Below are 19,364 nucleotides of genomic sequence, written 5' to 3'. Positions count from 1 at the left end.
ATAATGACCCAGTACGTATACAACACAATTTTCACTCACTCAATGCCACCATGCGCAGCTCAACATTGCTGTTTTGTTTATATCTTGATATGAATATGCTGTTATAACATCTAACACTGTCTGCAAAATACATGTATCATCTCTTTCTTGTAGACTTTGCAAATTTTGACTAATTAACTGTCACTTTCATCCAAAAAAAAAAAATGTGTTGACAGCTCTGTTGGTTTTTGCCATCGTTGTGATATGCAATGTATATCCCCATGTAAAGATTTTTTTCATACATTTCTCACTCCAAAGAACTATTGCAAATAACTATGATCACACACATGTACTTTAGAAGATATATGACATAACAAACAAAAATATTCTTGTTTTTGAAATTTACAACAAGTGAAGTTCGGTCACTTGGCCCAGCAAACAAAAACTTATGATTGCACAGAAATTTCCCCTCTTAAACTAGACCTGCACAGGTATTTGTTGTTTTTTTTTTCCACCTGCATTGCATTTGTAGCTGTTGTACACTACTCTTGTACAGTATGTTTGTGGGCGTGACACTCGCAACATTCCACAGTAATGTGAATGGCCTCCAGCACAAAATGTGAAATTTGATGATGGTGGGTAATACAGTACTTTTCAGGAGGCTTAACTCTTGGATTACTGCGGCTAAACAACTGGGGGAAATGAACCAAATGCCAGGTAATGTACAACATGTTTACCAAAAGCAAAGACTGCCAGGATGTGGGGTGATTGACCTCTACAGAAGGGAGAGAGTTCATTGACCCACAGATAAATACACAATGCAAAAAGGTCAATGAATTGGCAACATTTAGGTAACCTACAGTGTTGAGGGGTTTTGAGGTAAGAAGAGCCAATCAATAGTCTGTCATACTGTACAGCCCTAGAATCACTTTTGAACAAATTGCATATTAAATATTTCCTTATTACAAAATACTGCATGTTTACATATGTTAGGTAACAAAATGTGTCTAACAATACAGCACTGAGAAATTGGAATTGGCCAACTCTTACCATCTTCCTTCAGAATTCAGGAAATTAAACTTTTTCTTTTCAAACTTTGCAGAAACAAAAGAGGTTGATTTGTTTTATCTCTCCTTTGAGGTGAAAATGACTTGCATTTTTTTGCAATTTGTGAAATGTCCAATAACAGTAGGGCATCCCCATTCACATGCAAAAAACAAAAAGGCATAAAGGCTGTGACTCATTTGAAATATCATCTTCTGTACTTTGCACATGGTATAATAAAGCCATCAAGGTATTGAAGATGCTAATTCAAGCAAGCATATCCAACAAACAAAAAATACCCCCATTCCCGTATCACATTTCTGTCTGAAGATTCCAAGCAATTGTACACAGGAAAAAAGTCAGAATGAGAAATTAGAGGGTACAAGTTGGGAATAGATACTCTGTGCAATTAATGTCAGACCCATTCCCGCAGGAAATCTATGAATGTGAAACTCGTATCGCGTAACGCAAGCAAATTCCTACTGTAACCGCAGAAACGTAATATACCGCAACTTTCTCAGTTTCCTCGTTCCCCTCCGACTCAACGTTATCTCAGACTGGTGTTTGTTTCTGAATTGTGGCAGAAATCCGACATGATCCCAGCGAGTTCAGGTAATTTCCCCCTCCAAATGACTTATTCACTTCTATTCTGGTCCCCTCCTACAGGACACCATGCTTTGAGAACTTGCTCCAAAACTGATGGATGCATGACCTGCTCCGAAATCCATTCACTGTCTACAATCTACAAAATTATGGCCTCAACTTTCTTCATCTACCTCTGTTTTTCATCCTTTTCCTTCTTCTTCTTTTTTTTTTGGTCATATTTTCCTCCTCCTCCGTCTTCTTTTTCTTCTTCTTCTTCTTCTTCTTCTTCTCCTCCTCCTCCTCCTCCTTTTTCTTCTTCTTCTTCTTCTTCTTCTTCTTCTTCTTCTTCTCTCCTCCTCCTCCTCCTCCTCCTTTTTCTCCTTCTTCCTCTTCTTCTTCTCCTCCTCCTCCGCCTTCCTCCTCCGCCTTCCTCTCCTTCTTCATCATCTTTTCTTCTCATGGGAACGTTCATCATGGAAGAGATTTTTAATTCACAACCCACCTAGTTATACATTTGGGCATATAATGAAAGAGTGGTTTTATAATCGATGGTAACTCTTTATGTGTCATGGCATAAACCCCCTGTGTGCCACATTATTCAGAGACACCAACGTTGTCACGCTTTGGGAAAACAAATCCATGTAACTTTTATAGATTGCTGTTTAACTGGACCTGTAGTGAGCAAAGGTGTAGAGAAAATGCCAACATTTGCTTTGATGTAAATTGTATAACAAATCTCTTATTGGTTTTCTTTCAAATGACCAGAAACTACATTATTGCAAAGAAAAAACATGACTTTTGCACACAAAATAGTGACAGAAATTCAGATTTTACACAGAAATTCAGTAAGAGAACATCGCTTGCTAGTTAATCACCACATAAAATGCAAGCTATATGTGAGAGGAACAAAATCATGAGAAAAGCTTTCATTGTACTGTGGCCTTTGGCGACTTATCGATCAGTTTGGGGGGCCTTGTGCATTTGCGCAGAATATGCGAAGTTGGCACGCCGTCAACTGAGTCAGGCATGCGAACGTGGCACATAAAGAGTTAAAGTTTAAAAGATGTTAGAGTGGTTTAATCATCACTATGAAATTCTGGAAACTGTTAGAGTGGAAATATTTGCATAATCACCAGACAGATGAACTATGTAAGTTCTTTGCTATTATTGTGCACATTGTACCAGCAAAAAGTATAAAGTTAATGGAAAAATGCAAAAAGAAAAAAAAAAAAGGTGCACATTTATTATTTGTATTTGTATCACTTCGTGCAAAAAAAAAAAAAAAAAAAAAATCCACACAGGGAAATATTCCATCTTCCCAGCAGTGCACGAGCTTCATTGGACTTATTTTACCGTGGAGGTTACCAGCAGTCTTGAAAAGCTTTACCAGGGGGAAAAAAAAACCCAAACCCAAACAACAAAAAAACAACTTGTGACTGGCTGCACGTCTGCATTCAGTATAAGGAATATACCTTTCATGTGACATGCTGTGAGACACGCTGTTGCAGCTGAATTGCCCAATTCACACCAACGCCTTAACACCATTTTGGCAAAAAGCCCATTCCCACCTATTTTTTTTTTTTTTGTCAATTTTCACACGAGGAGTCAATCTCTCTTAAATCCATCCATGAACCCTTTACAACCCAAGTTGGGTGTTTCTGTCTAAAAAGATCTCTTTAAAATTGGTCATAGTCCTGAGAGATCATCAAAGGTGATTGCCTTCCCTAAGTGACTCAGCAAGTTTTCAAAAAACCAAACCCATGATAATGACCTTTGACCGATTTCCTTCCCTGCCTATCTTTCTTTCTCTCCTAGTTTCTTCTCCATTCTCTTTCTCTTCCACAGAATTCATGAGGAGCGAGCAGTCACCCATTTTTTTCCAAATCTGTGTCGTTTTTTTTTTTGTCAGCTTCATGATTCATGGTTGTCGCTTGTAATTAAAGTAGGTGGTGCTGAGCTAATCTAATCCATTATCACGCAATCACTTCGCGCCAAATCTAATCAGCCTCATTTGTTCATTCAGCGCCAGATGATGAGTAGCTGAAGAATTTCTCTATAGGTGGGACACACACGTAGAAATAAATGGAAGAATTGTTTTCCCCTCCCTCCCTTGTCCCATTCTCAACCCCTCCCTCTGAATAGAACGTTCCACAGGGAACATTTCTTTTTATGGCAAGTTGATCAGCTTGTGCACCAAATTTGGAACTATGTCAAATTATGATGTCACAGCGTAAACTTTAATCGAATTCACCAGATCCTTCAGCACTCAGTTTAAAGCACTGTGCAGTTAACTGTATCTCTACAAGCTGAGCCAACTAATCATTCTCAAGCAACAACAGATAAAATGTTTTCGAAAAAAAAAAAAATCACACACAACTTAACCATAAGATATTTCACAAATTTCTGTCAGAAAACGATTTCACAGAATTTTTAAAAACTACATGTATTTCATATATTTGAATTGACTCTCTGCTCTTAAATTTGCAGGAGTACTTACAACAAATCTACAGGATGCAAAACTGCCTCAGTACATCTAAACTAGTTCGGCACAATTCAGACTTTTCTACAAATAATTCAAGAGTTCCAGTGGATTATTCACTTTACCAAAGTGCTTATTTCTGTAACACTCTACCACCATGCAAAAAGCATATATACCCTTCTGTAACTTTTAAAGAATGCAAGTATTATGTATGTTAGCCATGCCAGCCACGAAACGAAACTAAAGTCATGTCCTAATTTTATTGCAACAAGTACAAGGATCTCACATCTGACCCAGAAAAGGAAGAAATCCCTCAGAGTATGAGTCAAACTTGTTTTATCTCCAGTCTGGTCGCAGGGAAACATTTCCCCGACTGCAGCACCACGAGAGCCATGTGGTGCGAGCAAATGGATTACATCACAGGGACTAATGATTTTATCCAGATACGATTACCCGACCAGTGCTCCCAATTTCGCACGACAAGAGTTCGAGTAACAGCCTCGACATATGAAGGGGTGTGGTTCCGTTGAGGACTTTGTGCTCGGTGTTCTGTGCACCAGTGCAGATTTTCTGCATTACTTGGAGGGTGTGACTACTTCACGCCAAATTACCAAGCTTTCAAACTCTTGCCATCTGTGAAACTCCCTGAGGCCCCACGGATGTTTCGCCTTACGGCAAAAACCATCTAAATTGTCTGACAGATCCCCAGCCTCTCCATAAACATACTTGTAGTGGGGCTTTTGCAATTTTCTTTCAAACCAATGCCTTTTTGAAAATGACATCAGTTGAAAGTTGACATTACCTTTCGGTTCAATTGTGGAAGTGCATTATTGAGAGGCTTTCAAACTGGAAAACACAAAAACAAAAACTTCTGAGCTTTTCCTTTCAAGAAAGGGGTCGGTCAAAAACTTTGAAGCACCACCAGAATTCTTATCTTTAAGCGAGTCTGTCTTCACGTCTACCCTAGATGACAAGTCTTCAGTCTGAATCATTGAAGCTGTTGCCATGGCAACGCAACCTATTGCATGCATCACGCTGTCTGACTGCTGTCTGAGTCACCTGTTCGTGAACTTCCCTCCAATCACAGCTGGGCCTTGAGTGGACCTGGCCTACATTGTATGCCAAGATTGCATACTTGTCTATTTCAATACCAGCTCTGTTACGAGTATATAGCAAAACTTTCTATTTTCCCTCCCTTTCCTCAATTCCTGATCTCTTGCTCTCTCTAGCTACATCTTCTCTCTGTCTCTCTAAACCATTTGTCTGTCCCCCTCTCTTTCTCTATTCCATCAATTTATCTATCTATGTATGAATACATCTGTTATTCGATCTACCCAGGGTATCTGCCTAGGAATCCATCTATCCAACAGATCTACTTATCTATTCATCTATCTCTCTCTCTCTTTCAACTCATCTGACTACAAATCATCCATCCAGGGTTTTCACTAAACTCTCACATGTACAGATGAATGTTCTACTGAAGATAACATTCTGACAAACCCAAATCATGAAATAACACGTCAAGCTCTACTCATCAAATCTGAAAGGGGCACAGGCCGGTTGTTTTAACACCTTTCTGATCACAAAATGACACATTCCCTATTCGCTCTCCTTTTGAGAAGAAAAACATCACAAATGACATATGATACACTTCATCTGTCAAAGGTTTATATACTGGTATTGATAGGTAACAAACAGCATAATGCTACAGACTCATGTGCTGCATACAGCATCATCAGGCATAGTGAAAACACAAAAACAGAAGACCAAGTCATTTGAGACTAGCAAATACCCCTTAATTCCGCATTTACAACGGATTAATATACAAATCTCATTGTTTGAGGAAGAGTTCAACATTTTCTTCAAACCAACTTCAAAACAGGAGAGGGGAGAAGATTTATGTCACTGCTTTAAAATGCACGCACAAACACACATGATGAGTTGACATGGATCGGACAGGTCTCTGTGAATCAATTCAGGGGTGTCTGAAACCGTCAAAACAAATGCACTGGGGGGACTTAAAGGGCAGATGAAGTGCAGTCACCCCAACCAATCTCGGGCGATGGGTGGTGCTTTAAACCCTTGCCAAAACCTCATCACACCCTACACAATGCGGATTACAGGTTAGACGTGCTGGATCCACATGCAGACCACATACTAGCAAACAGGGACACTCGAAGGTCACTTTGGGGAACATCCGGGCAAAATAAGAGATCTTTTCTGACTGGAATTTGACGGGGAAGGCTCACCAGCGATGGACAAGAAAAACAGCGACAGACAACAAAAACAGGATGAGGCTGTGTCGGACCAGCCCCCAATATGTCCAGGGAAACTGCCGAGCTGTTTTTGAAGGAATTTGGGAGTAATCTAGGCCTTTCTATTTCTCTCTTTTGGTTTTCAGTGTGGGCACATGAACAACTGTGACAATAACAGGCATTAAGAGATGACACTACAATGTAGGTCTTGACGCTGTCACATACCAAAACCGAAAGGTCATCGAAGAGTCATCATTCCCGCGCCGTGGGCTGTTGGCCATAATAGCATTTTGTGAAATATAAACGCCAAAATGAGTTAGCAATATCCTCCCTTCTGATTGGGCAATAAAAGCAATCTTGCCACTGTGTTGCTTGCAATTACGACACAGGCCAAAATGATTATCACAAGAAAACAGGAAACTTGTTGTTTTGGCAAGAGAAATTGGCCACAATGGGTTTCTCACAGCTTTGCATTCTAGCTATTTGAGTTCAAATGATGGAAACAGCATCTTGGGGGCAATAGATGTTCAGCGACCTGCAAACAACCATATTGTCATCAAGGAAGATAAATGCCTAACAACTCTTAGAGCATCATCAATGCACATGGCATTGATGGTCCACTAAAACCACCAAACTGAGATTTTCCCTAATTTTGCAGAGCAAAGACCTGGACAAGAACCACAAAAGATACTTTCATTGATCTCCAAAAATCACTACTGTTCTTTTTGACGAGAAATGGAAAGCTGGATTTCTTTTTTTCTCTCACCTCCAGCGGCTCCCGAGTTGAGCCTGGCGTTGATGACAGACAGTTCATGGTTGACCATGGAGTAGTTACGGTCGTGGTCAATGAGATCCTCCGAAATACTGCGCTGGTTTTCATCCAGCTCGACTGAAATGCCAGAGGATGAGATAGAGATTATTATTAAACATACCGTATAATGGAACACAACATATCACAACCTGTTACGCAAGTTGTGTCATACACACATAAAATGTACCATCATACTCATTCTGAAAAGTTCATATGCATATTTGTTTGGGATAAGGTTTGACATTTAAAATTTGATCTCAGATACCATACCTCTACATGATACCGGTAGCAGAGCAAGGCGGCACAGTCTTGTTGAGGTTTGTTAAACCAGTACAGAGTAAAGGTACAATTTCTCAATGTGATGAACATATTGGTCCTGCAAGTATTTGAAAGGTGGGTTTGAATAATCATCTACATTTCATTAAAAAGTATTTGTAGGGGATTTGACTTTTTTTCTGGATCTTCCTGGATCATAGGTCTGAAGAATGGTCCAAGAAATACTCATCAAAGTCTCTAAAAGTGGAACATTGTCTACTGGAGCCATGGAAGATACGCAGAACCTCTGTGGTAATACAGTGCAATATCTTTTGTCTGGTGAAAGCCACTTTAGCTCCTTCTCTGTGGCTTCAGGAGCAGTTTCACAGGTACACATGCAAATTCTATTAATAGATGGCCTCTATTCTACCAGACTTCACAGCAAAGACCACAATATGGAATGGTGCAGCAGGTTGTATTAAAGCTATAGGGAAGATTGTGGAGTATGTTCCCCATCGAGGGAGACTCTTGCACTGAGATGGGGTATTGAATCTTGAACCCACTCAAGCAGTGTGGGTGAGGTAGAGATCTCCACTCATTTTTCTTGAAAAATGCAATGGACTCACTTGCTTCACTGCAGATAGGTTTGTGTTTTTGATGAAATCTGGAGAGACTTTAGCTGTGTTTGCTCATTTAAGGTACTTCCCTATTCAAACTAATTCACTTGTGTATTTCTGTATGCACCTTCAAATGAAATAGGTGAGGCACAGTTGTGATTTTAATAACAAAAAGTTTAAGCTTTGTGATACAGCTCAGAGAAATTCTCGGTAAGAATAGCATAACAAATCATTTAAGCATGAGTTGAATCTTTCTGCTGGTACAGTGTACCTCTAACCAATGAATTGGTCACTATATACGGGGTAGCTACATTCATACAAGAGTGCAGATACAGCAAAACTTACCAATGGACTTTTCCACTCGACTCATGTTGTCATCCAAGTAATCTGCAAGGTGGGGTGAAAAGAAAAGTAAAAGATTGAATAGATAAAATTTGCCTTTAGAATCTTTCGTCCAAGCAGGAAACTTTTTGATCAAGACATTGTGTAAAGGAAAACTCTGAGAGATGAGAAACTTTGATGTGGACTGTAACACAGAATTCTCTTATCTTCCACACCAGAAGCGTCGGTGTATTGTTTCACCCTGCGACCAGACAGAGGAACAGTCTCGTTCTCTCCGGCGAGATGGAATCTGAGGAGGAGGACAACTCGCTGCATCACAATCCTGTCTCACTTCTGGGTTCTCACGGTGCTCGGTAGAGGAGCGCAGATACCACAGCACAGATACCACAGCAGAATGAAATAGCTCGGTGTAGAAACAGTACACTAGAGTGCATTACAGTACTTTGAAAAAGTACGCAAGTGATAACCGATCCATTCACTGAAAGGCAACAAGACGGATCTTACTGATGGCTCAACACTTGCTGGCCAAGACAGAAAAGGAGAATCTCCTCCCCACCCCTCCCCCCCAAAAAAATTGATTGCCCTATTGGTGGGGCGCGCTTCCCAAATTAAAACATTCAGCAACGGAATCACAATTTCAAAAACAGGAGGCTAAGAGAAGCATTGTCTACTCTGTGTATTTGGGATGGCAGACATTTGAAGATGGCAGAGCTCTGTAGAGAAGTGAAAGTACACTTTGCAGATAAAAACATGACACAAAGCTCTGGAAAAAAAAGGTGTACTTTTTCATCATACAAATGTCTTTACACCACTTGATCAATCCAACTCTAAGAAAACCAGGACCTACGTGTATATATATGTTTAGCAGCATGTCCATACCAACAGTCTGATTAAATCTGGTTCACACACGCACATATACACACACTGCAAAATAAAACAGATTCCTGATCACTTACATAGACCTCACTATCAAACATGGAACAAAAAGGAAATGAAAAATGTTGTGTAAAGCACCAACCACCAACATGGATATAAATATGTAGGACCAGCATTATTATTTTTGATTTCAAAATGCAGCATTTCAGTGATAAAACATGGTAGATGTTGATCTTTATTTGGATGTGTACAGTTGTATGTGACCAAATATCCAACAATGATAACTCCTTCCGCAAATCTGCAAAATAACAGCAAAATCGTATCAATTTCTTCTCGAATGACTTCTCAAATAAACTGGACAATGGCTTCATACTTATCACATGAAATTCTTTTAACACTCAGCAACATTCTAAAGAAAAAAAAAAGTTGCATGCCAATGAAAGAAAATGTTTGAACTTCTCACCTAAAAGCAAACATACACACTGAGACAAACTAATACAGAGAAAATGATCAAGTTGCTACCAGGATTTCAGCATGCCATTTTCAACAGTCCCTGTCATAATATACTCAGGGTGTACTCACCACGAACACAGTAAGAAGCCACGAAAATCACGGAAAGGGGAGCAAAACTCAGGTAGGCTCTGAGACAGAGAGGTCAGGGGAGAAGCGATGAACGAAGCCTCACGTTCCCAGCCGATTTGAAAATCGCTTTCACGGGGGATACCTCTCGCCAGAAAAAAATAAATAATGAAGTTGGGTCCTTAGCAACAGAGCCCTAGCAACGGGAAGACGGAGGGATGATGACGAATGGTGTGTGCGCGCATTAGTTGGTGCGCCGCAGATTGCTACTCTGGACGACCAATGCTACAAGCTCAGGTCGATGACACGAGCAATTATGCAAGGAGGCTGTCGATGCAAGATGGGATGACAACCAGTGGATCTCTCTCGGAGAGCGTGGACGACTTGTCACTGCCGATGCACTTTCACAAAATGATCCCGATCCAACAGACGGCAGCTATCGTCACTCACTCCATAGAACTTCCAACGACACCCAAAAAAGGAGAAAAAAAAAGAGAGAAAAAAAACATTTCCAGCCACGGCTTTTCCCTGCCTACCACAAAGTCCGATGTCAGGGTTACATCCTCAATTTGCTGCCCTGCTGCGTCAACACACACACACACACACACAAACACACACATTCACATGCAATTCCCAAGTGACAAAGTCGGCCTTCCAGAACGGATGAGATTGGGACCTGCCCCTCGCTCCTCTACAAGTTTTTGATGTTAACGGTCTCCAGAGCACACACAAAAAAAAGATCGAGAAAAAGAGAGAGAGAGAGAATGAGGAATTAAGAGAAACATAGGCGAGAAATCATGTGCATATATCTACTCCCAAGAACCAGCTGGCCGGAGAAAATACATTCCAATCAGAGGGCAAGAGAAACGTTTGTCAAAACTGCCAAACGTCCTTTTCGAAAACGGGCTAAGGGGAGAAGGGGGGGGGGGGGCTTCTGCACAAAGGGCGTAGACAAGCAGAGGGGATAATAAGTAAGGGAAGTGATAGATTAGCCTGTAATCAAGGAGGTACTCTTGATTAGAGCTCGAGGGATTTGGCATGAACAATAATGGGTGTGGACACCATTTCCCCTCTCCTATCTCGTCTCTCTCTCTCCCCCTATCTCTCTCTCTCCCCAGTTTTTATCTAACATTTTGGTTCATTTCAATGTTCTGCAACCCCTCTATGCCACCTCCGATTACTGCGGAAATTTGGGGTAGGTAGCCAGCATTGGTGGGGGGGGGGGGGGGGGAGGAGCTAGGGAGATATACTGATTCAGAGGAGGAACTCGATATCTATCTATGATACATGAGCCCAGCTAAAGTCTAGGTGTGCTCACCCCAGCCAGCTGAGTATTCTTTCCTTACCAGTGTGACTCATACCTATCACTGCTATCCATCCCTTCTTGCTTCATTCATCTATCTCTTCACCCTTTTGAAAGGAAAATCTATATCTTTCCAATCTAGTCAATCTAGTCATTCATTTCCATGAAGTCCTTAATAAAACAAGATGTATTCATACTAATCATGTGATAATATATTACAAGAACATACCATTATTTTGATGTTTGTGTTATCTATGTACAGTATATTTTTGGAAATAAGAATAAAAAATTAAAGAATGAATGAATACATTGTATTTGAGAGAAAGAGAGAGAGAGAGGGAGGGAAGAAGAGGACGCGATTGGAAGAGAGAGGGAGAGGAGAGACTGCCAGACAGATATACATGAAGAGAGAACATACTGTCAAACCAGAAATTTCGGTGTGCACAAAATTTTTGCAAATATTGCCAGGAGCTACGATTCGCAAAAGTATATGTAAAATGCATGGAAAAGTTTTTGTTCACATAATTCAGTACATGTAGCAAACATGTAGTTTTTGCACATCAGCAATTCGCAAAAGTTTCACGTTGCAAAAAAGGCAGTCCGCTCCAATTTGTGAAAGTTTCATGCCGTGAATGTTTCTGGTTTTACATTTATATATACATGTAGTGTCACAGAGTTCAAGTGAGGTCCTAGTGTAATGATAATACATTGTGTTCGTTCCCAAAACTAACAAACCCCAGATGACATCCTTTTAAGGTCTGGCCTAGCCACAATCATACACAAGTCCGAGTCACACCCCAAGAGTATCTGAGTGGGATCGCTGCAGGCTGGGGGGAAGTGTCCATCCTGGTGAAAGTCAGCACGCCTCTCAATGCTCGGGCCACGAGCATGATCGACAGCTTCACGGCCACAGGGGGGCACGGATAGCCCTGCAGCTGATCCCTAGTCTACAACCTGTTGCCGCCCTACATCAGTCATGTCTTGCATGAACCCACATCCCGTATGTACAGTCATGCCGGAACCGAGTTCATCCCCAATTGGATTGGATGGGGCGATTAAGATCTCTATCTCTAAAGTCGGACCACACATATTTCACATACTATGGAAAGATTACATTCTTCACTTTGAAACTGATTAATCATTTAAATATTTATTAATTTTTTTACTGACTCTTGTGAAAGGGAAACTGTCCCTTTCCATAAATACACTATTATTTACAAAAGCGACATATTCACTTCTGGGCGTGATTATCGCATCCCGAACTAAATTCAGCCCTTCGGACGCACCCATAAAAATTCAGCAAATGAAAGAGTCACGCGTGAAACTTGTTAATTTCTGGCACATACATTAATTTAGATTAACCTAGAATGACAATGTGACAAGCCTCATAGCATGATTTAACTTATTCTTGCCACACACTGAACTTCAATTTTATTCCCTATTCATTGCCTAGAATTCAAAGATCTCCCTCTCAATAAATAATTCTGACAAAAGCTACACCCAGGAAAAGAAAGTCCCTCACACAACTTAACCTTTGTTGTTGTTGTTGTTTTCTCAAGGAAAGGTCTGCTAAAGCTTGACAGCAGGGAGTACAACGTACATGTAAATATCTGGCATACACAAACACATTGTCAACTCGACCAAAACCACTTTAGCATAGGCTTTATCACAAACTTTCGACAATTCAAAGCATTTTTATTTTCTTTCTACCTGCAACGCATGCATGTCAAAAAGAAGTACATGTTACTGTAGAAGTATGACCTTTGGTTTTCAGCCAGCAAGAAATATACTACTCTTTTCCCTTACACTTTGACGAGAAAAAACAAAAATCAAAATCACAAAAAAATATTTCCATGAAATGTAATAACACTACTCTATGATCAGTCTGATACATACAAAGTACACACACACACACACACACACACACAGACACACACACACACACACACACATTATCACACACAGAAACATTACTTGATTTGTTTACATAATCCCAATGAAATATTTGAGGTTGCTTCATTGTCCAATGTCCCACACACCAAAGTGTGAAAAAAATGATCTTATAATAGCATCATGTGCTACAAATTATATTTTTTGGCAGGAAAACAAAATTGGCACAGATATATATCACTGACACATCTATGTGTGCGGCAGGCATCAAATTGGCAACCACAACCAAAGGGTATTCTCACGCTGGTGTCATTGACTTCACAACTTACAGTTGTACATATCACCCGTGAAAAGTGCACTATAAAGAATGGAGGGTTCTTCTGTTGTATCAGACCAACTTGTGTGTTCATTTATTATCTTTTCTTTCGGGGAGAGGGCAAGGGGATGGGAAACAAGAGTGAAAATTGGCAATTCACATTGCAAAAGTTATCAAGTTCCACATTAGCTTGCTCTGATCATTTTATTTTTCTTTGAAATAATATCAAAATATCAATTGAGAAAGACGTGGATATTTACATATCTCATAAATTGCTATTAATCACTAGAAAAAAGTGAAAGACCACATGGTGAAGAATTCCAGTTTTGTTTTTAAATGTCAAAATAGTTTTCAAACATCTCTTTCAAAGCAGGCACAACATGGGCATACCGTTCCTAAGTCATTGGTAAAGCTATCACAAACTATTCTGTGCTGATTGCTAGTAGTACAATGTACTCAGCAAATTGCAATCTGATGTACATCATTTTTAAAGACAAACCAAATCATTGACTGAACTGCCAATCTACCGGTTAGATCCAGTCCAGTTCCTAGAATTATCCCAACTCTTCCATCCTTCTACGTAGAGCCAAGCAGTCAAATCTCCAGATCCCATTCATTGCCCTTTAATACTCTGCCAGCGCTGAAACAGACCGCATAGCAGGAATTGATCGCTAATTAATGACAACCATCGATTGCAAAACGCGCTCCGCCAAGCGGTGGCAGTGGTGTGTGTGAATGGAGAAGAGAGGGAGGGGAGGGGAAAAGGGGAGGGGGGAGGGGGTGGAATGGGTGTCCTTACTCAGGTAGAGTTGGCCCCCATCGCTCCAGCGGCTGGGGTGTCTGAGAGCGGAAAGGGTGGATTTAATTAAGTGCCTGTGAGAAAGCTCACGGGCTGAAGGGAACACTGCCAAAATGGCAGCCATCTTGTCAACGACTCCAAGGCTACGAGGGGTATTAATGCAGAGAGGGGGGAAAAAAAAAATCAGGCTATCCGGGATAGGTGTGAGATTAGCAAATATTGGAAGACAATTAATACCCCCATCATCAGAGGAGAGTCCCTTTTGTTCAGCTCGATCAAAAGTTAATGAATATTGTCAGCAGCTTCCTCACATAAGTTTGCATCAAGTGTCACAGAAGAGACACATACTTGCTTTCCATGTTGTACAATGCCGATAACATGGGGCATTTGTAGAATTGTGAGACTGAACTCAATACACCATAAACTGCTTTTGTAAATGCTTGCATTTGACAAATGGTGCTTTCCCTGACCTCAGGAAAGTTTATCTCATTTGCATGATTGATCGACAAAATGTCATTTCAAAACCCGCCTTTCAAAGTTTATTGACCTCTCATGCAGACACTGTTCACAGATGGTCAATGGCAAGAAGAAGAAACAAAGCCTGCCTGAAAGCAGGCTCTGTGCATTGCCTGACCTAGCAACAAGGAATTCAAACATCTGAAAGCAAAAAGAAAAAGAGAGACAAACCAAATGAAAAGCTCATCACTGAACTAGAGCCAAGATAATATCTGTGAATCTATTGCAACGGTACATTTAATTGTCCAGTCTGCCGTACACTGCCTACTATCCTAGACATATTTTACTAGACACATATTTCCCTTAACTCTCTCTCTCTCGATATACAATGTATGATGATTGCTCAAATTTTCAATACATAAAGCACCTGAATGTAACATTTATTTGTACCTGAATGTTGATAAGTTAAAGAAATTTATTTGTAAAAAAAAAAACAACAAACAAACAAAGCTGACTTGCATAGGTCTGCAGGGGAAAAAAAATAACACACAAATCGCCCAAAAACAGTTAACAAAGCCCACTGCTTTCATTTTTTAAATGTATGACACATTGTATCAGAGAATATTCGGAGCCAGCACACAGCCACTATATCACTATTCCCTCCCTCCACTTTTGCAGATCCTTTCTCATTCTTTCAACAATTCCCTCATGTGTACACAGAGATGCCGTCCATCTACACATACCAAATTGTCCACACCCCTGAACCTAACTGATTGCATAACAATGCCAGTCACACACGCACAGGCCAAATCTCTTTACATAATTTCATTCTCCAGGCCTTCTGAAAGACACCCAGCAAACCAAGTGACACATAATTGTGGGCTCGGCAGAGTGAGTAATTCATTTAGCATGATACATGAGTAGCTGCGCACGTGCGTACACATCCCCTCGATTCGTCAGGATCGTGGTATGGAGACAACTTGCTCTGCAGCCCGCTCCGAGAGTTTCCCAGAAAAACAGGAGCTGGCCACTAATTTGCATTAGAATGCCACGTTAGCCACTCCTTTGTGAAATCCGTTCTGAGGGCCACTCCTTTGGACTAGCTTATGCAACGTGTGACGGGTCAAACCCCTAAGCCATCATGGCACAATAGAAAGGTTCTGTATATAATTCCATTAGAAGTGCAATGACCTTTGGTGATTCTGGTACGATTTAAAAGAAAACCCTTTGATGACCCACATATCTAAAGCAGATGTGAAATCTACAGTGTAATGTCTCGCTGTATGAGTTCGGCCTTAAACAGTGCAAGAAACACTCGCACCAGTTGTTTCTGGAATCAATGTATCCCTGCAAGAAAGAACATTCTCAGATTTGTAAAAACAATTCGTGTGCAAACACAGACCCTGCCAAAAAAGACAAAGTAAGGAAAAAAGTTGCATCATACTTGAGCACAATCCAAATATCCATGACAGAAATTGTTCCATGAGCTACTTTTCATTCATCAGGAAAAAATAAAAAATAAAGCGCAAATATTATGATTACATCAAGTGAAAAGTATCACAAATACATGTATGACCCTAAAGAAAAAAAGAAAGAACACGTCAGAAGCATGCAGCTCTCAGGATCAAAGTGCGTACAATCACTGCCATCACGGCGGAACCTCCCAAACCATAAAACAGATCCGACCTTTTCCCCGTTAATTAATTGCTAATTAACGAGACCGCTGCTGGGGGAGTCCTCGTATACGTTCCCGCTCCGCAGCCGACACCGCTCCTGCTAATGAACTTGGCCGCATACACCCACCTTAGTCACCTCGTGCAGTCTTGCAGGGGGCGGCCCCAGCCGCAGTCACCGACACCAGCGCTCATGCCTATTAAGGACTCTATTGATCTCTATCTGAATGCTCTGTGAAAAGCGTGTTCTCACCGGGCTTAACACTAATGTGTGAGTTCATGGGCCAATACGTGACACAATCAACATCTGTGCTGTGAATATATTGATTAAATATGTATAGTACACTTCGTCGTCACTTGAGATTCCACAGGACTTTGCACCTCATTTATATGCTGAAACATAAAAACTCTTACTTGGAAATATATAACTACATTGTATGTGTATATGAATTTAAAACATTACAGTCAGACATTTACAACCAGACTTTGATTCAACAAATGATGATCATTCCTTTGGCTACACCATTTTCGTTCATTTTATTGTTTATAAATTCCTGCTTTCTAATGTTTTCATTTCAAGTTTTAAAAAAACACAAAAAAACACAAAAAAACACACACATGTCTGCACCCGAAACTGATTTACTTGCCACAAGAATTTGTCTATGATTCTTTCAAGTTTCCGAACATCATATTACTTGATCAAAGTTGTTCCCCTGTATAAAATGTTTTACATCAAAAGAAAAGTAAAATGTATGTGAAATGGAACACTGAATACTGGGCATGTTTAGGAGACTGGAGTGTGAACACATCCGGCAGGTACAGTGTTGCTGCTAATTGGGCCAGCGCCTTGTGAGTGAGACACTAATAGATTGGGATGCCTCTTAATGAGGCAGGGTTCTCACTTGTCAGCTTGTCTTAATTACTCTGACGATTCTCCCAAAGTTGACACGGGACACATGTCTGCACTATTCCTGAATCTCCGATGGAGGGGGAATGTCGCTTTTTAGCGATGTCAACTTGTACCATAATGCAATATGTCAGTTTTAAGTTATTCAGTATCACATACAGATGTACTTGTATAAAGCATGTTACCACATACACACGTCTACAAACACACACACATACATATACTCAAAACATGAAACTAACAACACAGCCTGCCAAAATAAATGTGCCTCAACACATTTACGCAGCATTGCGCATCATTCTTAGGAAACAAAGCCCCCATGAACTGCTAATTATTGAACAAGGACACGCTCTTCATCAAGTTTTATCAAAATTACAGTACCGGTAAATAACATTTTCTAGGGAAAAGATTAGAGACAACCTTGTACTCATTGATATATTTATTATTATTTGAATATTGAGGCTTCATGTCAATGTACTGCGCAGAAATTTGGACCACTGGAGCTGCAATATTTTGCCTGGGGTGTACCAAAGAACTGATCTCACAAAATTTGCAATGACAGAATTTATTCCCTAGACTGATAAGATGGCCCCTTAAACATGACTTGCAAATTTTGCATCCAAGGCAGAAATATGGGGTGTAGGTACAACTATGAAACCATTTCATCATGCTTATTACCCTTCCCAAACTTTGGCTTACTGCATATTATGGTTGCTTTATACACTGCAGGGATTTGCAGCTCTCGATGCACTTTTCTCGGAAGGAAGTGTAAAGACGCGCAACCACAAGAGGGAGCCCTTTTTGTTTTCCACAGGGCTTCCAATCAAACCCCCTGCCCAGGATTGTAGCCAGTGCAGTTGACCTCTGTATCTTCGAAAACCAATTTCTCTTTCCTCATGTGATTACCAGTATCTTCATCAAAAAAAAAAAAAAACCTTTCGCTATTATACAGGCACATCACAATTTCTGGGTATGCCACTGGGGGACACTTCACAGGGTGTGTGTTGCAAACGGCTAATATAATTGCATGGGTGGGACTAGTACTACAATTGTGCTAGTGTGTCACAGCCAGAGTATGCCGGCACGTAACACGCTTAAATGAGAATAATTGCGCTAAGCACTGGGATTTCTGACTCATTCCAGCTAAATTATCTTTTGCCGCGAGCAACACAAATATTGGTTTGTCCCTCGAAGCCCACAGTCAAATCCTTTACTATCATTCTCATTTACCAATCATGCTAAGAATCTCTCGAGGGGATCGTGATTTGCATCCTGTGCAGCAGAGCGGGGAGTTCCAGCTCGGCATGCACCGCTCCCGACACAGTGTACATTCGCGCGCACTCTAGGCGTGGTGACCTGGCTGGATTATACCACGCTTGTGTCCACGGTGATGAGATTTTCAGCTTCGGTTGACGAGAAACTCCCTGGAAGACCGGTGAATTTCCTGACCCCGTCAATCACCTCATCGTCATTTGCGCCGAGCATCGCAACAAAAGCCCTCCATTATGTTTGATAATACTCCAAGGACTACCCTTTCAAAATGTCACCGACATTCGGCATGATGAGTTCCAGATGACGTTGGGATAGGGGAGCATGATTTTGACACAGAATTTTGACACTTATCACCAAACAAAAAGTCATAAATGTGAACTCATTGTCCTGTCATGTTGAAGAATGTATTCTTGATTTGAACTGGAAAGAACTAGTGGGAATATGACGTGCTTACCAAAGAGGATGACTGTACTAAAGACAATATAAAAGTTGCTAGCAGTGTACACTATTTAATACTCGTAACTTGTAAAATAATCTCCTTAGGCTTGGGCACAGTGATTGAGTACATTAATGTCAAAAGAGATTTGTGGGATGAATTCACACATATGTACCAACACCTTCATTTTCGTTTTCATTTTTTTTCCACATGCCAACAGCAAATCACTTACATCATGAGTTGACTGACGATCTTCTTTTGACCGACAACCTACATTCTCCTGAACCAGTCATTGCCCATTGTCTGTCCCTGGAACCACACCTGAGGACAGTGCCTTGTACTGCAAAGGCTCAGGCATCATTAAAGGATGGGTGATATTCGTTATTCTGAAGGTTTGATATTCCAAAACACACAAATTCTGTATACCTAGAGGTTCGTTAATCTGAAAATGAAAAAGATTTCATAAATCCGAACATTTCTGGCGTTATTC

General features: G+C 40.6%; 1 protein-coding gene across 1 annotated transcript in view; it reads right to left on the bottom strand.

The window, feature by feature from the left end:
* LOC139726077 (E3 ubiquitin-protein ligase TRAF7-like) overlaps positions 1–19,364 on the bottom strand; it is a 48,464-nt gene that overhangs the window by 9,781 nt on the left and 19,319 nt on the right. Inside the window, exons 7-8 of the mRNA XM_071637159.1 lie at positions 8,371–8,412; positions 7,109–7,231 (exon numbers count right to left, since the gene is read on the bottom strand). Coding sequence (XP_071493260.1) covers positions 7,109–7,231; positions 8,371–8,412 — 165 coding nt within the window. The remainder of the gene's footprint in view (positions 1–7,108; positions 7,232–8,370; positions 8,413–19,364) is intronic.

The sequence above is a fragment of the Diadema antillarum genome, unplaced genomic scaffold (assembly GCF_040938485.1).
Source record: "Diadema antillarum isolate AM-2024a unplaced genomic scaffold, OU_Dant_1.0 seq00000079_RagTag, whole genome shotgun sequence".
Lineage (NCBI taxonomy): Eukaryota > Metazoa > Echinodermata > Echinoidea > Diadematoida > Diadematidae > Diadema > Diadema antillarum.
This window is presented reverse-complemented; position numbering and strand designations above follow the sequence as displayed.